This window comes from Apodemus sylvaticus, chromosome 5 (genome assembly GCF_947179515.1).
Source record: "Apodemus sylvaticus chromosome 5, mApoSyl1.1, whole genome shotgun sequence".
Taxonomy (NCBI): domain Eukaryota; kingdom Metazoa; phylum Chordata; class Mammalia; order Rodentia; family Muridae; genus Apodemus; species Apodemus sylvaticus.
In genome coordinates, this window is record NC_067476.1 from 148,978,110 (window position 1) to 149,001,974 (window position 23,865).

Sequence of the window (23,865 nt, forward strand, 5' to 3'; positions counted from 1 at the left end):
AAGTCTGTCATTTTCTTCAGCCTTTAGATCTTTGGGCAAAGCACCCTGTCTTGTGGCCTTCTCCAGTCCGTGAAGTCCTTCCCTGACAGAAGAGCCTGCGGGCTCCCTCTTGATTCATCTTGCCCAGCTTCAAGCTCAGAGCTTCTATCAGAGAACAGATGGCTCACAGCATGGGGGCCCAGACCTTTGAGGACAGACTGTGCTTGTGACACTGGGAAAGGCGGTGCTGCTTCCACAGGTGTTGGGGGAGGGGGAGACAGCCCTAGTTGTGAGACCTAATACTGTCTTTCCAGTAAGAGCTTGTTTGCCTGTGTTTTAAAGCAGAACCTCTCTCTCCTAAGTGTGGCTGACCTCTGGTTTGGATCCAGCTGGTTCAGATAAGCCTGAGTCTGGAACTAACCAATGATTTCAAAGATGCGTCGAGATGCAGACACCTTCAAAAGACTTTTGCTAGATCCTGCCAAATGTGTTTCCTAGAAGACTCACTCCCAGTATCTTATCTAGTGTGAGTTTGGGACTCCGATTTCATGGAATTGTAGGAAGGGAACACAGGATTGTCCTGAGTGTGGCACGCCATTTCCAGGCAGGCCATGGAAGCTCCTAACAACCAGACAGCAGTCTCCATGGAGAGTGGAGTAAACAGGGCTGTGCTGGCTAATACTGTCAGGCCGACGGGATGTGGAATCACCTAGGAGGCCAGCCTCCCGGCATTCAAGTTCAAGGCCAGCTTGGTCTATATAGTGAATTCTAGGACAGTTAGAAACACACACAGTGAGACCTTATCCCAAAAACAAATACAAGATTTAAGGAGAAGATAAATGCTATTTATCCGTGTTCTCCCCCCTTCCAGATAACATCTGGGGTCTTCCTCTGTTTGTCCTCCCAGGTGTCCCTCAAGCCCTCATTTGTCCTTGTAACAACACTTGCCACACTGTGCTGGGATGGTCAAGGTCCTCATAGAAACTGACAGTTCACTGAGAAAGAAACTGAAGAGCTCTTAGACATTGGAACATAGGAAAGTTGAGTGCTGGAGAGGCCATGATGGACTTAGCATAAAAGGTTCCACCCATGACCAAGCCCAGCCTGGTTAATAGTGGAACAGTAAGGCACTGTGACTGTAATGGGAGAGAAAGTGGAACCTATAGCTGTAAATGGATTTTTAATAAAATATTAATTATTAATTATTATCCAGTCAACCTCCCAATAACCGAGACACAGTTACTGGGGGGGGGGGGGTCACCCCTAATCTACATTTCTATTCACTAAACTGTTAATTCCCAGCTGTACTCCCCAAATGAATCTCACCTGCCCCAGCAGTCTGCTCTGGGGTGGGGCATTTCATTAGGGTCCCATGCTCCTGATCTGTCACATCTAATGGAGACCTCCTGTCCTCTCCATCCTCCTCCTCCTTAGTTCTTCCTTCTCCTTCTACTTGGTCTAACCTGCAACTCCCAGCCCGGTAACTGGAACTCCGTCTCCTCTATTCTCCCCCAGTAATTGGCTGTAGCCACCTTTATTTAACCAATACTTTTAAGTTGGGGAGCAAGGTTTACGTAGTATCACTTGGTGTACATGAGGATCTGCTCATGGGGGCAACCGGATCTTGGGGACCAGTATTTAGCATCTGAATACATAGCAGCACCAGACCAACCCCAGTACATAGCCCCATCCAGGAATAGGAATTAAATTCTAGTTGTCTAGCCTAACTAGTTAGTAAATATATAGGGGCTAGCAGAACATGGTGGCCCATGAATTTAATCCCAGCACCTAGGAGGCAAAAGCAGGTGGATACCTGTGAGTTTGAGGCTAACCTGATCTATATATATTGTGGATTCCAGGCCATCCAGAGCTAAGTAGTGAGATTCCACCTGAGAAAAAAAACAAAAAAAATGGAAAAGAAACACAGGGCCTACCTTGGAACATTTTTGCCTGGTATACATGAGACTCCCAGGTTCTTCTGTCCCTAGGACTTCAAAGAAAGAATAAAAGGCGTGCGTGCGTGCGTGTGTGTGTGTGTGTGTGTGTGTGTGTGTGTATGTGAAAGAGAGAGAGAGAGAGAGAGAGAGAGAGAGAGAGAGAGAGAGAGAGAGAGAGAGAAACTGCCCAGCGAAACTGACTCTCTTAAGAAGCCAAAGAGCACCACTGCTCATCAGTCTGACAACCCCAGAGTGGATGTCTTACAAGACAATTGGCCAGTCTCCCCTGGCCAAAGAACCTGGGAAAAGAGAACAAGGAGCAGCCCAGATATAAAAGGCATTTGGAGAAATGAAGTTTGTCAGGCAGGTAGTCCTTGATTGAATCCTCATTAAACTAGCTATCATAATATCTCTGGCAACATTGAAGAAATCTGAATAGGGAGTAATTATTAGGGGCCTACTGTGATTTTTTTTTTAGCATGAAAGTTGTGTTTAACGTAAGAAAATTATTTATGTTAAAGCCAGGCACAGTAGCTCACCCTGTAACCCCAGCACTACAGGGATCGAAGTAAGATAACCCTATCTAAAAAAGAAGAAGAAGAAGGAAGGTAAAGAAACTGGAGGACTGGAAAAAGAGGAGGAGGAGGGAGGAGCTTGAGGCCATGGCTCAGGATAAATTGCTCACTTCGAGTTTGGAACTCCACATCCATGTGAAAGCCCAGGGCTAGAGCTGGGGAGACACAGATCAGAGAATCCCTGCGGCTCAACAGCCAGCCAGACTGGGTGACTCAGCAAGTTCCAGGTCCAGTGAGAGCCGGCATCTAAAACAGCAAAGTGAAGAAAAACTGAGGGAGCCGCCCATCACTGACCTCCGACCTCCATCTCCAGTCATGGACTCACATGTGAATGCGCACACCAACATGAGCACACACACCGCAGCCTACGTTAGAGATAAAGTGCCTGTTGTTTTATAAAGTATCTGAGATGCTCAGGGTGGCTCACTGAGGTACCTCAGTAGTTAAGAACATGTGCTGCTCTTGCAAGGACCTGGGTTCAATTCCCAGCAATCATCTGTAACCCTAGTTCCCAGGGGATCTGACACCCTCTTCTGGCCCTTAGACACATAAAAATCAATCTTAAACAATAGCAAAGAAAAAAGCAAATTAAGTCTTTCTCACACTGAAGTATTTCCTTTGAGAAATATGATACCTATAATTTACTCCAAGTTCTTCAGCCTTCAGCTAAACAGGAATAGAAGAGGGACAATGTTTTAATAACAGTTGTGTCTAGTGATGGATATATGAATGTCCACTGAACTTCTTTCTTTCTTTCCTTCTTTCTTTCCTTCTTTCTTTCTTTCTTTCCTTTTCTTTTTCTTTTATTTTTATTTTTTGAGACAGGGTTTCTCTGTATTGCCCTAGCTGTCCTGGAATTCACTCTGTAGACCAGGCTGGCCTTGAACTCAGAAATCCGCCTGCCTCTGCCTCCCAAGTGCTGGGATTTTTTAAATTAAATTAAATTAAATTAAATTTATTTATTTATTTATTTATTGGTTTTGGTTTTTTTTTGAGACAGGGTTTCCTCTGTGTAGTCCTGGCTGTCCTGGAACTTACTCTGTAGACCAGGCTGGCCTCGAACTCAGAAATCTGCCTGCCTCAGCCTCCCAAGTGCTGGGATTACAGGCGTGCGCCACCACCGCCCTGCCCAGCTTTTTCTCTTCCTTCTTTCCTTCCTTCCTTCCTTCCTTCCTTCCTTCCTTCCTTCCTTCCTTCCTTCCTTCCTTCCTTCCTTCTTCCTTCCTTCCTTCCTTCCTTCTTTCTTTCTTTCTTCCTTTCTTCCTTCCTTCCTTCCTTCCTCTCTCCCTCTCTCTCTTCCTTCCTTCCTTTCTCTCTTTTTTTTGTATGTTTGAAATTTGAAAACAAACCAGCAAAGGAAAATGCTAGAATTACATCTTTTACCTCACTTGAGAAAACACCTCCATGAGATCAGGCTGTAGAGCATTTTCTTATTCAGTGATTGAAGGGGAGGACCCAGCCCCTGTGTGTGTGTGTGTGTGTGGGGGGGGGGGGTGCACCCCTGGACTGACCTTCCTGTTTTCTTTAGGAAATGAGCTGAGAAGCCATAGGGAGGAAGACATTAAGCGTCACTCTTCCATGGCCTCTGTCTGCATCAGCTCCTACCTCCACACTCCTGCCTGGTTTGAAGTTCTGCCTTGGCTACTCTCAGTGAACTACATATCTTCATGATATGTAATCGTTTTTATTTTTCAAGACAAGGTTTCTCTGTGTAGCCCTGACTGTCCTGGAACTCACTCTATAAACCATGCTGGCCTCAAACCCAGAGATCCGCCTGCCTCTGCCTCTCAAGTGCTGGGATTAAAGGTGTGTGCCACCACTGCCTGGCTGAGATCTATAATCTTAATAAACCTTTTCTTCTCCAAGGTACTTTTAGTCTCCGTGTTTCATCATAGCAACAGTAACCCTGACCAAATCAAGTGGTATTTCCTAGAATGATGAACTGAAGGAGAAAGACCATCCCCTCCCCTGCTGAGGGCACCTCCTATTGGTGGTCCAGTATAAAAAGATCTAAAGGAAAAGAAGGGCTGCTTTTTGCCTGCCCACGTTTGTGCCCTGCTGGAGAGTGCATCTACTTTGCAGCTGCTTCTGCCACAATCATCCTTCACTGGTACAGAACCCAGCTTCTTTGGCCTTCTAACACAAAAGCCAGTGGCTCCCTAGGCCTGCAGAGCCAGGTTAAAACTACTGAAACATCAGCCCCCTCAGACTAAGCAGTTTCTGAGAGCCCAGGCTCTCCAGCATGCAGACAGCTGTTACAGGACTACTCGGCCTGTCTTATGGAAAACAATCTTAAAAAACCCCTTTGTGACATACATTCGCTGTGTCAGGTCTGTTCCTCTAGAGAACCCTGACTAGTACAACGTCTTCCTTTGCAAAAATCAAACTGTGAACCAGACACTCCAAGGAGAAAGAAGTGGGGAAAAAAAAAATCATAGGACATGACAAAATTTCCTGAATAGGGAAGCTAATGTAACAGTGAGACTTAGAAAATACAGCTCCAAACTCCCGGCAGCCATGGCATAACGGAAAGAATGGGCCCCACAGAAGTTTGCTTACTTAGTAGAAGAAAAACAAGACCTACCCATCTCTTCAACACAGTCTGTGAGGTGATGTGTCCAGGAGTCCCAAACAGCAAACTGTGAGGCCTGCTCTCCCAGTTACATTAACTCCTAAGAGCAGGGTTCCACAAACGGGCTCATGAGACAGGGGTTCTTAGTAAAACTGGGTCATGGAAGTTCATTATGTGACATTTGCAGACATTGCACAAGGATATATTTCTCATAACTTCTCCTCCTCTTTAGGGACCAGCAACTATATTTTCAACTACTATCTCGGGATCCACTTCTCAAAGGTAAATTAAGATATTAATAAAAGTCATATTCTGGGACTGAAGAGGTGGTTCAGCTGCTCTTCCAGAGGTCTGGTGTTCAAATCCACATGGTGTCTAACAACTATAACTCCAACTCCAGGGGATCTGACACACCCTCTTCTGGCCTCTGAGAACACCAGGCATGCATCTAGCACATAGACAGACATGCAGACAAAAACACCCATACCAACAAGTAAATCTCTCTCTCTCTCTCTCTCTCTCTCTCTCTCTCTCTTTTTTTTTTTGGTTTTTTGGATTTGGTTTTTTTCGGGACAGGGTTTCTCTGTATAGCCCTGGCTGTCCTGGAACTCACTCTGTAGACCAGGCTGGCCTCGAACTCAGAAATCTGCTTGCCTCTGCCTCCCAAAGTGCTGGGATTACAAGTGTGCATCACCACCACCTGGCTTAATAAGTAAATCTCTAATAAAATATTTTCCAGGGGAAGCATGGGTATGCTAAGGTAATCTTACATAAGTTTCAAAGAACATTTAAAATCCCCTACAGAAGAGGCACAAGGGCTGTCTTCAGATTCCTGCCTGGCTACATATCCTGGGGTAATGGTATAACCTAGGATCCCACCAATGGCACCCCTCCTCACCTGGGAAAGTCATGTCTACATAGCTAAGACACACGATTCCTTTAAAGAACTTGAGTCGTGGCTTGCAGGACTGCTGAATCACCATCTGGTCCTGTCCTGCATGAAGCCAGCCTTGAGTTTGAATCTCAGCTCCACCAGTTAGCAGCTCCATGACCTTGAGCAAGGTCACTTCTCTGAGCTCCCTTTCTCTCTCTGTAAATCAGGCTGAAGGGGTAGATGGCTAGAAAGCCCTTAGTGTCCATGCTGGGGCAGAGAGTAAGTGTTGATGTGGTTAACAAATTGTAATTCATTCCCTTCTGCTGTTGGAAACTCGTTAGGAAGGGGGACATCAGAAAATGGAGTTTCAAATAAAGCTATCTCCAGACACTACTTGTGAAAAGGGTTGAGCAGACCTCTGTACGGCCATTTATCTAAACTAAGAGGTGTTTCGCAAGACTGAGAGGTACAAATGCATACTGATGGTGAAGTCTTCGGCAGGTGACTGGCCAGCTGGTGAGCGCTCTTGGGGGCGCGGCCCCGGTTTCTGCATCCTTCCCTCCCTAGGGCCCTGAGGGAGGACCCACAGCTGGGAGGAGGAGGAAAGAGCCCCGGGATCCCCTTGCCCCTCCCCCTGCACCCAGTGAGTAATGACATCGCGGGGAGGGGGAGGAGGAATAGGGGCAGGCTCGGCGAGGCCATGTGATGCTGGGCGCCAGCGAGCCGCCGCCGCCGAGCCTCCTCTTTCCTCCTCGGATCGCGGGCTGTCATGGCGACCCCCAACAACCTGACCCCCACCAACTGCAGCTGGTGGCCCATCTCGGCGCTGGAGAGCGATGCAGCCAAGCCGGTGGAGGCCCCCGACGCGCCCGAGGCATCCAGCCCCGCCCATTGGCCCAAGGAGAGCCTGGTTCTGTACCACTGGACCCAGTCCTTCAGCTCGCAGAAGGTAGAGCGGACGCGGAGTGTGGACCGGAGACTGGGAGGGGACCGGAGAGAGGGTCAGGTAGCACCGGGGTTCCCGGGAGGGACCTGTCCTTAGGGGCCGCAGAGCCCTGCCCCAATGCCAGGAGCATCTCCTTAGGCCTCATTCCCTCCTGGGGACACCTGAACAGAGACAAAGGCCGGGGACACACCGGCCCTGTCGGCGAGCGGCCTGATGGGGCTGAGCAGAGGAAGCCTCGCTTTAGGCCAGCTTTCATCCCATCCACTGTTCCAGACACCGTGAGCTCTCGGACCACAGCTCCCAAACCCTCGTTCTGGCTGGCGTGTTCTTCAGTCAGGGGCTTGGAAAGTCTGTCCCCAGCCGTCTCGCTTTCTCTAGAGCTGAGAAGGAAGGAGTTAACCCATCCCCTCAGAGCAGCTGGCTTGCCCATCAGATCTGTTTTGCTCTTAAAGGCACAGACCGGCTTTGGCTCCTTAGACCCACTTAGACCACTCCCCTACTTTCTGGGCTAGGGGCAGTTGAAAGTACATCTAGTGCTGTCACCGGGGATTCCCGCTTTGTAGGAGTGAGACCAGACACTGCGTCCCAATACCTGGTGCCTCTGAGGGACGCAGTCTCCCTCCCACCCTGGGTAGCAGTCCTGTCTGTAGCCAGTGGGTTCAGCACCATGGCCAGAGCTCAAAACTCGTCCTAAGGGGCTCCATCGCCTTGTCCCATGAGTGTTTCTGAAGATAAATGCTTTAGAAGCCAAAGACTTGGATTTGTGTTTTGGTCCAGATTAAGTTTTATAACCTGGAAAATGGGATAGAGATAGGGGTAATAATAGCCACCAGGAACTTTAACCCCCCAGGAGAGTTACTGGAGGGGCTCTTTAAGGGGTGACACAATAGTACTTCAGGCTGGCTCTACTCACACCCCACTGTGCCTTGAAATCACTTCATGATCCTGGCTAAGACACAGCCTGCCAGATTCTCTGCCCTAGATGGCTGTTAGTCTAGAGGCCCACCTAGGTGACACTGAGAAAGTTGGGCTACTTAACAATTTAGAGCCCTTGAGTCTGAGGTCAGGCAGAGCCCAGTGGGAGAACTGTCTTCTTCACCAGCCCACTACGAAGCTTTGGGTGCCCCAGTTTGCTTCTCCAAAGGCTAAGCGTTCTGATCTGTAAAATGGGATAAGCATTGTCACTTCCTCAGGGAGCTGCTGTGAGGATGATGTGAAAGTGTGTATGGAGAATGTTGCTGTTAGTGTCTGGTAAGGGACGGAGGGTCTACTGATAAGGGTGTGAGGATCTGTCAAGGTGTCAGGGGATGGAACAGGGATCAGCTCAGTAGCAGAGCTTGTGGTTAACACGAATGAGGCTCTGGACTCAAATCTCAGCATCAAAATAAAAATTGCTAGACAAAGAAGAGTCAAAGTTAGCCAAGGTCATTCTGAGACCTGCTCGTGCATTTTGTATGTGCTTACCAAGCACCTACTTGCTTGCTGAGTGTGTCCTGGGTTGTACAAGGCACTGGGGATTTGGAGATGGGTCAGACTGACCTCCAGATCCCAGAACTTTCCCAACACAAACCTTCAGGAAGCAGGCCTCAGTGACTGGTATACTGTGTGTGGTAGTGGGAGACATCCCCCTGCTGTTCCTCAAGAGACGCTCCTGCTCTTCCCCCAGGGAAGATTCACTATTCTGCCTGAGTGCAAGCATAGGTGGTCTAGAGTTGGGGCAGGGACTACTCACAGAAGCACTTCTTTAGGCTAAAGGTCTCTCAAGCTAGCTAGGCATCCTCCTGCCTCCACCAGGGTCCAGACACAGCAGCCTCAAAGCAGCACACAAGAAGAGATGGGCTTGGCCATCCTATGGCTGGGTTCATCTCCTCTTGGTTGTTTACCTTCTGAGTGACTCTGGGCAATTCACTTCACTGCCTGTGACTCAATAGCCTACCTGCAAACAGGGCCTTTGCTCTGGGCTCTACAGATGGCCTGGGGGTCGAGGGGAAGGATTTGCAGAACACAGGTGTGTGTTAAGAGCCTGGTGTGCAGTAGGAACTCAAAGGGTGCCTTCCATCTTCCCCTTTGGCCCTTAGGCCATGCCTGCAGCAGACTCTCCTCACAGGTACCTCTGGGAAGCCCTTCCTCAATTGTATCTGAGCTGTTACTTGCAGAAATGTCCTACCTCAGAGAGTCATGTCCTGTGGCACTGGGAACTGTAATAGATCCCAAGGGCAGCAAGACCGTGTAGGAGCCCAAAGCCTAGACTCTGGGCCCAGACAGCTGGGCTGCCCCTCACTAGCAGGACAACATGCACACATTACTTTGCCTCTTGTGTCTCAGTTATGCATTTGATAAATTGGGAGTAAAGGCAGTATGTGAACTTCTGAGCATCACCTAGAAAGTACATGGCATGTGCCAAGGACTCTGTGATCACATGGATGCCATGAAGACACCAGTCGTGACATGAGACACATTCGGTCCCTGTCCCTCTCAGGCCCTGTGGATATCATAACCTCTCTAGGTTTCACCTTGTTTGGTCTTTTGTGGGCAACAATAGTAACTTGACCTATGGGTGTGAGGACTGAGTGAGGACGTGTGTGGTCACGGATGGAGCTCCTGATTACACAGCTGCTCAGACAGGGAGTGCTCAGTGTCTGAGTGATGGATGGTCAGAGACCATGGGGTTGGGAAGAAGCTAGGACTGCATACTGGGAATATGTGCATAGTTCCCAAGGATGCTCCTTCTCCAGTTCCCACTGCCTCTTGGGACAGGAGGGAGGCTGAAAGAGGCAAAAGTCAGAAAGTCAGGGGACCACAGTTCTACTGACTGGATATGTCCCTGGCCTTCTCTGGACCTCAGCTTCCTCAGCAGGAAAATATATCAGCTACCACCTGCCAGGATCCCTCCTTCCCCATACAGAAAGAATAGCCTTTCCTACCCCAGTGCATTTTATATGTATGTGTACACACACACACACACACACACACACACACACACACACACACACACACGCCACTCCTCCATTCCCCTTATATCTGCTAGGTTGGGTTTGTTTGTTTGTTCATTTTTTGCAGAACTAAGCTACTTGCTACTGCCTAGCTTTGCCAGGTCATGCATAGTCTCTGGGCTTGTTTCCTCTTGTTAAGTTTGGATATTGACAGTGTTGGAGTATTCACAGGTTGGAACCACATCCTAAGCATCTGTAGGGAGTATATGCTTTAGTTAACAAGGCTGTCTGTATATCACCTGGGAGAGCAGACGGATGTTAAGAATGGCCTGGTGATGATCTTGCTATTTCTATGAGAGTCAATCTCAGGTCATCCTGACACACTAAAACATACCTGAGTCAAGGTTCCTCCATCCCATCCTCTTGGGCCCAGCCACTGTCCCAGCTGTGCCTGTGAGGAGCCCTATACTAGCCTTTAGCCCCCAAAATTAAAAGCCTTAGGTCTGGGTTCTGCCAGGAACCAGTCTTCCTGATACCATGCAAGAGCTGGAAGGATAACTACTATCTTGCCTTTCAAGCTCCTGGGCACTTCCTACCAGCCTGACCTATTGTAGGATGATGCACAGAAGGATGGTTGTGATGGTCTACTGAGGCATCTACAGTAGCTCCCCAGTCCCTCCAGGAGAGACCCAGAGTCCTCGCAATGGCCCAAAGGCTCCTAACTTGATTGAGAGTCAGGACGAAGTCACAGATAGCCATGGACCCTTCTCAGAACACTATTTTCAGTTGAATAACATCCCATGATAGGGTTATTAGCGCAGAAAGGGACCTAGTCATTTTCAAGGTCATCTAGGGAACTATTTTTAATACCACCACTCCGTGTAATACCATGACGTGTCTTTCTGCACGAGCCCACTATCTGACACAGTCTGGAGGCAGGTCCTGTTCAAGTCCCAGTGAGTATCCACATGCTTTGAGTAACTGCAACAACTGTCACGCCACACCCACACGACTTGACTGCCCACGCCCTTAAAGAAGGGATCACAGCCAGGAAGCTACTGTCACTAAAGAGATATGTCATCCCTGCCCTCACACACGGACTCCCCGTATTTATTTGTTCATGACCCCCTGCCTGAGTCTGGGAGTCTTCATTAAGCTACAGTACACAATCCTTGTACTCCAGTCATGGTCCAAACCCACCTGTCCTGGCTTCCCGATGCTTCAGACATCTCCCTATGGCACTGCCTCATGTCTCTGCAGTGGATGTTCTTTCCCTGAAACTCCCTGCCCAGGTCCTCAGGTGGATGTCTCCATGCCCTCCTTAGAGTGGTATTGAACTGTTACATCCTCATAGGCCTGCCTGATGTACCACCTATTCAAAACTGTCCCCGTCTCCGTGACACCCTGTTACTGTGGCCCTCTTGTCTTAACATTTTACCTTCATCTATCTCTCTAGAGCATCAGCAGTAGCAGAATGAGGTCTGTTACGTTCACTGCAGAGCCTCCAGCACTTAGAGCAAGACCTGGCTTGTAGGTTTACAGTGAACACATACCAAAAAGTTTCTGCTTCAATACACCAGTAGCTGTTCATAGTCTTAAATAGGGAGGGGGCATTAGCAAAAAGTAAGGCTCAGAGGTTTTGAGTGTCTTTTACAAAGTCACTCAGCAGTTACACTACTGGGTAGAAAAGCCAAGGCAGGCCATCACAACTGTCCAACTGTGAGTCGCCCTAATGAAGTAGCAGGAAATACTTTCTGGCACCCACAGAGGAGGTAGATTCCCCTGAGATCAAGACACAGAGTGGTGACCCACCCCACCCCCACCCCCCTCACCCTCCCAACCCCCACCCCCCCCTCCCAGTCTAACTAACCAAGTCTCCAGGAGACTGAGTGGCAGATGGCTGTGGTGGCTGTGTGCCCTTCCCTTGGGCCTGGCTTCCCCTCTGGGCTCCCTCCCCTGCAGAACGGTACACGGCTCTGGCCTTCAGCACTGCTAAAGGTGAAAGTCTCCTCGGCCATCTGCCAGGGTGACCTGAGGCAGCTCCCAGCAGCTACTGTGTCTCTAAAGATAGTCCCTCCCCAGGCAGAAACCCATACCTGACTCCCTCAAGGGAGCCTCAGGGCACAGCCCAGAGTGTGACTTCTTGGAAAAGGTGCCCCCCAACCCCCGGCAGGGTAGAAGGCCAAGGGCAAGGGCAGAGGCCTGGTTTAGTCTTCTTTCTAGCCAAGTTGACCAGGAGCCCCTTCTCCCAGCTTATTTAAGCCAAAGACCACTGGGATACACAGGAAGAAGGGACCTGGATGTGTTCTGTGCCCAGCTGCACCTCAAAGCTTATGGGTTTCCCCAAGGCACACCCCCCAACTGCCACTGCCATGGGTTCACATATGCACATCCACACACGCCTTGCCCACGAACACACATTCTACCCAGCCAAGTACACATACTTGTCTTTACGCTCCCACAAGCACACTGTGCACATGCGCACAAAGCTGCCCACTCACGCATCTAGAGCAAATAGATGTTGCCCCAGGCTGCTCACTCTGCAGTGGTTCCTCCTGGTGGAACCAGAAACCCTTCCTACTACCCCCAGAGGGAGATGGATGGTGGGAGGGATGCAGGCAGGGAAGGAAGAAGCCAGAAACGTGGGCCCAGAAAGGAGCAGTAACAGCTGAAGCCACACAGCAGAGCCAGAAAGATGAGCCAGGTCCCTGTGTATAACCTAGGGGTTCTGTCTATATCATGGCCACCCCTTAGAGAACTAGCTTTGGGTCAAATGAGCACATGAATCTGTGAGTTAGTGTTGGAAGTTCAAGGGTGAATTACCTCTCCCTTTGCACAACCACCAAACAGAAGGAAGTGCAGTGTGGTATGCATGTGTGTGCATGTGAGTGTGTGTGTGTGTCTGTGTGTGTGTGTGCACGCGCACGCGCTGGGACTCTGTCCACACAACTCCATCTCAATCTCACAGCAACCTAACAAAATAAACTAGACCCCTCCAGAGGTCAAAGTGATCAAGTAGCTTTTCAGATCACCCAACAAACATCCAGTAGAGCCAGGCAGGTTTCCATTCTAAGTCTTTCTGTCAAACCTGGTGTCTTAGTTTTCTATTGCTGGGAAAAAAATAAAACTGACCAAAAGCAACTTGGGGAGGAAAGGATTTATTTCAGCTTACAACTCTCAGGTAATAAACAGCCTAACATGCCAGGCAGTAGTGATGCATGCCTTTAATCCCAGCACTTGAGAGACAGAGACAGGTGGATTTCTGAGTTCAAGGCCAGCCTGGTCTACAGAGTGAGTTTCAGGACAGCCAGGGCTACACAGAGAAACCCTGTCTCGAAAAACAAAAACAAAACAATGAAATGTGCTACAGTCTTGCCTACAGCTCAATCTTATGGAGGCCTTTTCTCATGTTCTCAGCTGAGAGCACCTCTTCCCAAGTGACTCTAGTTTGTGTCAAGTTGACAAATGCTAGCCAGAACACGGGGTCTAATCCAAGTAGCTAATACCCATTGCCCTACTGTGTGCTGGAACAGCATACAGGATTGAGCGTTTACTCCTCCCACAGCCTTCTGAGGGAACACAGTAGGATGCCCTACAACAGGAGGCTCCCAGAAGTAAGAAGACTTTTAAAATCTTCTGGGTCCAAACAGGTGCAGCAAGCCGGTGATACTTAACCTGGAATCTCAGAGGGGGTTGGGATGCTTGGTCCATGTTTACCATCTATGCTGTGAGTGGACATAAATGCCCAAGAATTGGCCTCTACCTCTTTGGGTGTGTGTGTGTGTGGCCTCCTTGCCCTGGATTGGAGCCAAAAGGTGGGAGGGCAGTGTAGAAGTGGGTCACCACTACCCCTTTCCAGGGTCTAGGACGAGACCATCCTCCTTCTGGTCTCCCCCCACCCCCCATGTGAGGGAAACTGGCCTATACAAGCTTTGGGCATCTTCCAGCTCCCAGACACAACTTAGGTCAGGAGAGTGGACGCCCCCCCCCCCCCACACACACTGGGCCCCTGGAGCTATAAGGGAGGACTCCGGAGAGTCTAGCCCTGCTGTGTTTGGTGGGACTAATGCCTACTCTCTCTTAGCTTTAGCTGCGCCCCCCGTTGATCTGTCTACCTCTGGTTGTTGTTGTTGCAATCAAGATGGGAAGGTGTTTGGAACAATTCAGGACTACATGGATGTGGGCACATAATCTACCTTGCTCTGTCCCCCAAATCATTTGAGGCATTCAAGCTCAAATTAGTTATGATAATCATTGGAATTTCTGTGCATTTCCTGGCCAGATCCACCCCTGGAGTCCGCCAGGCTGAGTGTGTGCATCATGGTAACACTAAGCACGAACTGAGCTCATCTGTGTGCTAGACATGAACTTAGAACTATTAATACTTTCATTTGGCCCTAAGGGTCCAGGCAATTTGCCCACATCTGCACAGATGGAACCCCAGCCCAACATGTTAGCCCCTTAGTGCTGCCCTATGTTCTAGCCTCTGGCTGCATTCCTCTCGAATCCACAAGCAGTTGTCCCTGAGTCAAAGCCCTCCCCCATCAAGTGCCCAAGAATGGGCTACAAGCAAGTGTCCCCTCTTGTGTGTGACCTCTGACCTCCCTTCCTGCATGCCTCCCCCAACCCGGGCAGAGTGTCCCCTGTGTCCACCCGCCTTCCTCCCCCCGCTCTGACCCTGGCACCTGCAGGTGCGGCTGGTGATCGCGGAGAAGGGTCTGGCCTGTGAAGAGAGAGACGTGAGCCTGCCTCAGAGTGAGCACAAGGAACCCTGGTTCATGCGGCTCAACCTGGGTGAGGAGGTCCCAGTCATTATCCACAGAGACAACATTATCAGTGACTACGACCAGATTATTGACTATGTGGAACGCACCTTCACAGGAGGTATGCTGTGTCCCCAGGGGGTGGGCAGGGATTCCCAGGGAGGAACTCTGTGTTCCTCCTCAGAGGCTCAGAGGCCTCCAGAGCCACACACCTCTCCCTGGCACCCCAGGGAGGGCATGGCCCAGGTCACCCAGTCAATTGGGGTACAGCCCTCTCTTCTTTCTCCAGGACCTCGTTCAGGTTCAGCCCCGGGCCCTCAGGTTTCCCTTAGGTTCCCATAGTCAGGATCAAATTTTCTCAGGGCTCAAAACCCTACAACTTCTAAGCATAGTCAGGACCAGACTCCTAGGAACCCCACTGGCATGCTCTGTGGCAATGTGAAACCCTGAAGATGCACCAGGACACCCCGAAACTTCCCTGCGCCCTCCCTGCCACCCTTTGGCTTCTGCAGGCGCAGGTGCTTGCTGCCTGCAGCAGAAGTTCAGGCAGCTGAGACAGTGGGCCCAGGGCCCGGCCTTGTACTGTTTTTAAGAATGAGAATTTGCAAATAGGACATGGTAACTCACGCTTGTGATTTAAGCACTTAGGAGGTGGAGGCTGGAGGACCAGGAGTTCAAGGCCAGACAGTTACAGGAGTTGGAGGCCACACTCAACTATGTATGTGAGACCTCAATCTCCACTCAAGACAGATTTGGCCTAGAACTCAATACACAGACCAGACTGGCCTGGAACTCACAGAGATCCCCCTGCCTCGGCCTCCCAGGTGCTAGGATTAAAGGCATGTGCCACCTTACCCAACCTCAAAACAACTTTTTTTTCTAAGAATATAAATTTTCTGGGCATGGTGGCACATGTTTTTGCCCTATAGTTCCTGTACTTTGGAGGCTGAGGCAGGAGTATTTCCAGTTTGAGAATAGACTGTGCTACATACTGAGTGAGATGCTACCTCAAAAAAAAAAAAAAAAGGCATACATATGAATAATTATTTTCCAAGTCAAGGAAGCTTAAGTTCTAAGCATCCAGGTTTTCAGCCAGTGGAAAGCAGGTAACACTGGGTATAGGCCTCTACCTGGCTACTATCTGGGACCGAGAGGTGCTGGCCCCCTGAGGTCAGCTTAGTGAAGCCCTGAGTAGTCACTGAGTCACAGGATTCCTAATAGCCAGCGGCCGAATCAGTATGACTTTGGGGGATCCGGGTTTCTAGGGGTGAGTATGTAGATGGGACCAGACATGGACTCTGCTCCAGCCCTTGCTGGTATCCACAGAGCACGTGGTGGCCTTGATGCCCGAGGCGGGCAGCCCACAACACGCCCGAGTGCTGCAGTACCGGGAGCTGCTGGATGCACTGCCGATGGACGCCTACACACACGGCTGCATCCTGCACCCTGAGCTCACCACAGATTCCATGATCCCCAAGTATGCCACGGCTGAGATCCGCAGTGAGTGCTGCCCCTCGGAGCCCCCTCTTTCCTTGTGGAAGGTCCTCCCTCCTCACAGCTTACTCCTCAGTCTCTCTATTCATCCTCCTGTCCTTCCCCTCTGCCTTTTGTCTTTCTTCCCTGGGCACTCCCCACTCCATCTCCTCGCTCCATTCAGGTAACTGCACAGAGGTCTACCCGCCAGCTCTTCTCTCCAGTCTGTGAGACACCCCCCCTCCCCGGGGAGACCCAGCTGCAGATATCTGAGGTCAAAGACTGGGCAAGGGTCCTGCATAGGTAGCCAAGAACACCGAGTGACATCAAGGTTGAGGTTTCTACAGGAGGCTGCCCAGACATGGCAAGACACCCAGTAGGTCTCTGTTTCTGATCCAAAGCCGCCCATATATTCTAACTGCCAGGCTGCCTATAATCAGTGGATGAAAATTAGACCCAGTCAGCTAGCCCAACGGTAGTTTATTCATGGTGAGTTGGGTCTAGATTCTCTTATGGTGTTTGATGGCCCTACAGGCAGAAGAGTCATGACCATGTCTGATAGGTCCTAGACATTCAGTTAAGTGGTGACCTCCTCTCCTTCCCATCCTCCTCTGTCCCAGTGTTGTGCAAAGGTGGGGAGGGGTCGGGTTGTGGGACTCGGTCCTAACTCGAAGAATCCTGTGAGGAAGACTCAGAAGCTGCCTGTGCTGGTGCTCCTATTCAGTCTGCCACAGCCTGGATGAAGCTGCCAACAGGCAAAGATAACACAGCTCCTGCCATCCCAGGGTCACCACGTCTGAGAGTAAAGTCAAGGTCAGATGATGACAGAGAAAGATAAGAGAACTTGGGCAGCCAGGGGTGGGGGTGGAGGTCTCTGTACCAAAGGCCAAAAAGGCTCATGCCTTGAAGATTAGCCTAGAGTCACTCTGGTGCACATGAACTTGTGCACTGAGAAGCACAGACACAGGCATGGTAGCACATGCCTTTAATCCTAGAACTCAGGTGTCAGAGGTAGGCTGATCTGAATTCCAGGTCAGTCTGTCACGCAGAGAAACCCTGTCGGTAGCGGATGTGGATATTCGCTCCAACATAGTGAGAAATATCACTGGAAACAACTTTAGTGTCTACAAGTTAGAGACTGAGTAAATTCATTATGGTGCTGTTATGCTGAAAAACAACAGTCATGTGGGATGTTCTCAAGATACACTAATAGGAGTAAAGAGGAGAGACCCAAGCACGTACTGTGCCATCTGCTCTAGCAAGTCCTGAAGAATGCCCTGGGCTCTCCGTGCAAGGGATGTTTCTGGAAAGGTGAATAAGAAACTGCAGTAGTGTTGGTCTCCAGGGAACAGAGCTGAGAGCCTGAAGATAGAGATCTAGTTGGGTTGTTGTTGTTGTTGTTGTTGTTGTTTTGGTTTGGTTTGGTTTCTTTTGGATTTGGTTTTTTTCGACACAGGGTTTCTCTGTGTAGCCCTGGCTGTCCTGAAACTCACTCTGTAGACCAGGCTGGCCTCGAACTCAGAAATCGGCCTGCCTCTGCCTCCCAGAGTGCTGGGATTACAGGCGTGCACCACCACCGCCCGGCTATGGTTTGGTTTTGTTTGAGCATTTTTGAGACAGCCTCATGTATCCCAGTCTGGTCTTGAATTCACTATGTAGCCGAGGATGACCTTGAACTCCTGGTCCTTCTGCCTCCAAGAGCTGGAATTACAAGACATGTTTGTCTCCCTACCTGACTACAAAGATTTATTTTTATCCCACGTCTTTTTCTTTTGCTTGCACTTTAAATTATGGATGTTTTAATGTCTGTAAAACCTTTACACAAATCAATTGGTTAAAATTTTAAAAATCCAGTTCCAATATCAGGGTCAGGATAACACAGAGGTAGGCCCCAGGGTCACAAAATCCTAGGACCTATGATTATGGCAACATTCAAGAATAAATGGGAACATTTGTGAAAGGAGAAGAGGACCACATCAGCTTGTGGGGCAGGACAGATGCCGGACAGGTGCAGGACAGGTGCGGGACAGGTGCAGGACAGGTGCGGGACAGGTGCAGGACAGGTACAGGACAGGTGTGGGACAGGTGCGGGACAGGTGCGGGACAGGTGCAGGGTGCAGAGCGCCTAAAGACATCTAGTGGAGGCAGAGTGGAACATGGGGCAGTGGCAGCCCCTCTCTTGGATCTGAGGGGAAGGCTTGTAAGAGGGGGAGCTGTACAGAGAAACAATAGGCCTTGAAATGGGCAGCTCTATATTTCCCAAAGAGAAGCTCCCTAAGAGAGGAAGTGCGACACCTTGGCTGTCATTTAAGTGAGTGGTGCTGTGGCCTGGCGGGGCTGTGGGCGCCTGAGCCATCTCATGAATCTGGAAGGTAGCAAGGTTCAGAGTGGGCCCAATGTTCACCCCTTTGAGGAAGCAGAGATAATTTCGGGATCCCATGAGGATGGGGAAACAGGAGACCTCACAGGGTACAGAAGAGCAAGCCAGCTTGCAGTGACTGTGAAAGTGGCCTAAGGTCTTCCTCATAGGCTAAGGAGAGCACAAGGGCAGCCTTGGAGGGAAAGAGAGATTGACCTTTACATTCATAAAACATCCTTGAGAGTTAAATAGCCTGGAGCTGGAGAACCAGCTGAGAGTGCTAACTGGGGCTGCACCAGGCCTCAGTGGGAGGTGGGTGAGGAGCTCTCAGAGGAAAGATACCAGATGGCTGCAGCCTCTCACAGTCTTGCCCATCCCCTTTGCTTCTTCAGTACTCACGGAGTCCTACTCTGGCCTAGGCCTGTGCTGGGCTTTTAGGGGACAGAGGTGGGTCTCATACAGCTGCAGCTAAGCAGGAGCTCAGAGGCTGTGAGAAGAGATGTGAACACAACATCCAGATCATCACATCTGGCAAACAACACAGGCTGTACGCTGCGCTGTGCAAGGAATGACTTTGACAGAGGCCACAGGTGAACCACACAGCTGAGCCACAGACGAGCCGTGTTGCTGCCGCAGCCCTGGCTAGTAGTAGCTTTTATCTCCTGGCGGAGGTCTGCAGAGCATATACTAGAAGCCAAGGCGCTGAGGTGGGGCCTGGAAGATAAGGGGAAGCTTCGTAAAGGGGAGTCGGTCAGCTAGCTCTGGAAGGAGGCTTCCAAGAAGAGTGACCATGGGGGCTGGACAGATGGCTCGGCAGGTAAGAGCACTTGTTGCTTTTGCAGAGGAGCTGGGTTCTGTTGTTCCTAGACCTCTCAAGGCAGCTAAAACTGTTAACACCAGTTCTGGAGGCTCTGACACCCTCTTCTGGATTTTTAGAATATTACACATGTGTAGAGACATACTTGCAGGCAAAACACCCAAATATATATGTATGTATAGGTATAGGTATAGGTATTGCTTTTATTTTTTCCAGATAGGGTTTGTCTGTGTAGCCTTGGCTTTCCTGGAACTTACTCTGTAGACCAGACTGACCTTGAACTCACAGAGATCTGCCTGCCTCTGCTTCCCAAGTGCTGGGATTAAAGGTGTGTACTGCTGGGCAGTGGTGGCACAAGCCTTTAATCCCAGCACTTGGGAGGCAGAGGCAGGTGGATTTCTGAGTTCGAGGCCAGCCTGGTCTACAGAGTGAGTTCCAGGACAGACAGGGCTATACAGAGAAACCCTGTCTTGAAAAACCAAAATAAATAAAACAAAATAAAATAATAAATAAAAGTGTGTGCCACTACTGCTTGGCAAAGATAAATAAATCATAAGGGGGGAAAAAAGAATAGAGGACATCGTTGTTCCAGGAAAGGAGATGTGGACCAGGAGGTTTGGAGTGGTCTGGTACATGGAATTTATTTGAGTGTCTGAGATGTACCCAGTGGGGACAGGGTTTGGGGCAGCTCATTGAGAGATAGGGCAGCTGCACGATAGATCCCACGGTCCCTGAAGACAAGCCAAGAGCTGTGCACAGAAAATCGTTGGAAGAGGTGGATGCGAGTGAGGATGCAACACTTAGGAGACAGAGGCAGGAGAGTCACCACAAGTTTGAGGCCAGCCTGGTCTACACAGCAAGTTCTAGGCCAGCCCAGGCTACAGAGCAAACCCTGTGAAACTCATCCAAGCAAGAGATCACAGGTGGGCCCTGAGCAGTGATGGTCTCGATGGGGACTGTCGTGTGGGGTGTGCTGGAGGGAAAGCCTACAGGGCCGGGTTTAGGGTGAGGGGCTCTGAGGACACCACAGGCTGGGCTGGCTTCATCTGGCAGAGGAGATTCTGGAAAGGTGAAGCGCTCTGGGTTTCATGTTCTACACATTTGAGCATCATCTCCCCCTCCTCTTCATCTTCCTCCTCCTCTTTCTCCTCCTCTTCAAGGCTACAGCCACCCCTTCAGCAAGGTTTGCTGGCCCCTCGTGCCCCAGGCAGGTGGCTTTCTCCTGGTCCCCAGAGAGCAGGGAGACAGGACCTTTCCTATTCTTTCCCAGGACATTTAGCCAATGCCACCACAGACCTCATGAAACTGGACCATGAGGAGGAACCACAGCTCTCCGAGCCCTACCTTTCTAAACAGAAGAAGCTTATGGTGAGTGTTCTGCCTGTGTCCCCTCCCCCCACAGACAGGGACAGATAGGCATAAATGATTCTAAATGGAGGATCAGCAGATGCTTTGACCTGGAAAAAGTACTGGTTGGCTACTCCAATCATGTCTCCTCTACTGTGCCCTGGCTGCTTGGCTATGGAACGCCAGTGCTACACCAGCCTCTGTTTTCTTATGTTGTCCCTGGAAACACATCCCTGAACATAGGTTCTTGCATCAGACAGTATGGAGAGATTGTTCCAAGGATATGGGAGAGGTAGGGATGTGGCCGAGCCTCCTCTGTCCCCACAGAAGGTTCTGGAATATAAAAGGCACCATATCGCTGGCCATTCTTTAATACCCTGTATCAGCCAGCCATTGGCTACACACTGCCTGCTGGAGTCATCTTCCATGTCCTTCTGAGTAAGATACCCTCTCATTGGCAGAGAGCCCTTCTCTGGGAGAAGAACATCGGTGCACCTAGCACACAGCAGTGGTGTGTGTGTGTGTGTGCTTGGCCCCGTTGCTCCAGTCCCAGGGAATTATGGGCAAGGCGGCCAAGCTCACTGAACTGGCTCAGTCCTGGATAAGGGTACGTTCAGTGTGAGCCGTGCCACATACAGGAGCGGGTATTTGAAAGCAGGGTTATGTGTGTATAGGGGGATGTTAGACAGAGTTCCTCCATTGCTGGATATCATGACTCCTATGAGACCAGCTCATGCCAGAGTATCTCTCCTGCCTGTAGGCCAAGATCCTGGAACATGACGATGTGAGCTACCTGAAGAAGATCCTCGGGGAGCTGGCTATGGTGCTGGACCAGATTGAGGCGGAGCTGGAGAAGAGGAAACTGGAGAATGAGGGTGGGTGCCGTACCAGCAGGGGAGGGGTCAGTCCACCTGCTTGCCCTACCCATTCTGTCAATCCCCAGCCTCTTTCTCCCAGAGACAGATCCCAGAGCCCTGCCAGCTGGTTAGGATCAGGAGCGGGGGAGTCAGGCAGATCTAAGCTCTAGGGCTGCAATGGCCTTGGCAAGTCTCGCCCTGTACTGGGACCTGGGCCTCCCACACACAGAGTAGAGAGAATGACAGAATAATTGAGACATTTGGAGTACTCGGGATGACAGCACGTGGTGCGTGTTTACTCCGTGGGTGAAGAGGACGGTGTGGTGACTGTTAGCACTCACGGTCTCACCTGACCCTGCGGGGAAGTCTCAGGCCTGCCAGCGTCTCTCCCGCCCCACACCTTTGCAGTGACTCTAGTCTGTGTCCCCTCTGCCAGTCTGCCCCATCAGCTGGTAGCCCACGGTTGTTCTGAGCTCACCTTGTGGTGAAGAATGACCGTAAACTTCTGATCTTCTGGCTCCCATCTCGCAATGGTTGGGATCACAAGGCATGTTTTATCATGCCCAGTTTACCATGGCAAGGATTCAAACCCAGGGCCTAGTGAATGCTACTAACGGAGCGATGCCTGGGCCCCTTCAGTTTGAGACTGATAATCTATGAACCCCCTTGAAAAGATGGCAAACACCTTCGGAGGAGGTAGATTGAGCCAGTCACCTCTGTAGGAGAACACTGCTCCAGGTTCAGGAGGCTGCAAGGCATGAGGTGAGATCGGGCTTGGCGTGAGGCTCTGAAGGGAGATCCGTATGGTGGCTAAGACTCAAGAAGGAAGCAGAATCTTAGGCCCTGAAGGAAGTGGGGGCAGAGCACACAGGTAAGAGCACAGACCTTTCCTCTGACAGTGAAGCATGGGTTTGAAAGGTTCCGCTTAGATCTTAACAGGATCTGTGCGCTGTTGTGGTCCACGTTCTGTGTGCTGTGTGTGCCCTGTGTGTGTCATGCGGAGAGTAGACTTAAGCGGGCAGAAGCAGAGGCAGGGGAACCATTCAAGAAACACTGAGATCACGTGGGTAGGAGAGAGTGGTAGCTCAGACTGGGATGGTGTAAGAAGAGATGCTAGAGTCTGCGTGTATCCTGAAGAGAAAGCTAATCAGATGTACTGGCAGACTGACTATGTGCACGATGGAAGAAATTGTTCCATCATGGTTGGCGCCTGGGCCCTGGAACTGAATGGAAGGGTGGAGAGACACGACTTCAGTGGGGTGTGGTGAGCTTGGGAGCAACAGTCCAGAATTCCCTGTTGGACATGTCTAATTTGGCATGCGGAGAGACGCTAGGTGGAGCTGTCAGCCAGACAGCTAGGTATGTAAGGCTCCAATTCTGGGTGATGATGCAGCCTGTACTTCCAGTACTCTGGAAGTTGAGGCAGGAGGATCACAAGTTTGAGACCAGTTTTGGCTTTAGAGTCTGTTTCCGAGAGAGAGAGAGAGAGAGAGAGAGAGAGAGAGAGAGAGAGAGAGAGAGAGAGAGAGAGAGAGAGAGAGAGAGAGAGAGAGAGAGAAAGAAGAAGAAGAAGGAGGAGGAGGAGGAGGAGGAGGAGGAGGAGGAGGAAGAGGAGGAAGAGGGAGAGAGAGGTGGGGGACATAGTTGAGTTGGTTGGTAGAGTGGCTGCCTAGCTTGTACCAAGTCCTAGGTTTGACTCCCCTGCACTGCATAAACTTGGTGTGGTGGGATATAGGTGTGCAATCCTAATACTTAGGTGTGGGTACAAGGATGTGGGCACGAGAATGAGAAATTCAAGGTTATTTTCACTACAGTGTATTGGAGGCCAGCCTGAGCTACACAAGACCTTGTCTCAATAAAAGCAAACTGAACCAAAGCCAGGAAAAATATAAGACAGTTTTTTAGCAATTTACAAGTCAGTCGACTTGAAGGAAGAGTGGAGACAGCAGGTGTGAGGATGTGGCAGGTGTGAGGATGTGGCAGAAACTGCTAAAGAGGTTCGGGAGGGAATGGCCTCAGGGGACACTGGCTGGCAGACTGGAGCCAGGGCTTCCAAGAAGTGAGCACCAGGTGTCCTGTCCCTCTCCAGGGCAGACGTGTGAGCTGTGGCTCTGTGGCTGTGCCTTCACCCTGGCGGATGTCCTCCTGGGAGCCACCCTGCACCGCCTCAAGTTCCTGGGACTGTCCAAGAAATACTGGGAAGACGGCAGCCGGCCCAACCTGCAGTCCTTCTTTGAGAGGGTCCAGAGACGCTTTGCCTTCCGGAAAGTCCTGGGCGACATCCACACAACTCTACTGTCGGCTGTTATCCCCAACGCATTCCGACTGGTCAAGCGGAAACCACCATCGTTCTTTGGGGCATCCTTCCTCATGGGCTCCTTGGGTGGGATGGGCTACTTTGCCTACTGGTACCTCAAGAAAAAATACATCTAG

The 23,865-nt window shown here is 50.4% G+C and overlaps 1 protein-coding gene across 4 annotated transcripts; it reads left to right on the forward strand.

Moving 5' to 3' along the window:
* Nucleotides 1–6,706: 6,706 nt before the first annotated feature.
* Gdap1l1 (ganglioside induced differentiation associated protein 1 like 1) lies at nt 6,707–23,865 on the forward strand. 4 transcript variants are annotated; one of them, XM_052184204.1, is made up of 6 exons: nt 6,707–6,886; nt 14,508–14,700; nt 15,906–16,079; nt 20,499–20,596; nt 21,336–21,450; nt 23,522–23,865. In XM_052184204.1, exons 1-6 carry the CDS (start codon nt 6,707–6,709, stop codon nt 23,863–23,865), a joined length of 1,104 nt encoding a protein of 367 aa, XP_052040164.1. The 4 variants fall into 4 exon arrangements, with proteins under 4 accessions (XP_052040164.1, XP_052040163.1, XP_052040165.1 ...); XM_052184203.1 differs by having other exon boundaries at nt 6,707–6,885; nt 14,498–14,700; XM_052184205.1 differs by lacking the exon at nt 15,906–16,079.

Excerpts from the sequence above, each read along its gene's own strand:
- Gdap1l1 (XM_052184203.1), top strand. The coding sequence starts at position 6,707 with ATGGCGACCCCCAACAACCTGACCCCCACCAACTGCAGCTGGTGGCCC. Across the intron at positions 16,080-20,498 it reads TGCCACGGCTGAGATCCGCA|GACATTTAGCCAATGCCACC; the intron begins GTGAGTGCTGCC and ends ATTCTTTCCCAG. Across the intron at positions 21,451-23,521 it reads GAGGAAACTGGAGAATGAGG|GGCAGACGTGTGAGCTGTGG; the intron begins GTGGGTGCCGTA and ends GTCCCTCTCCAG.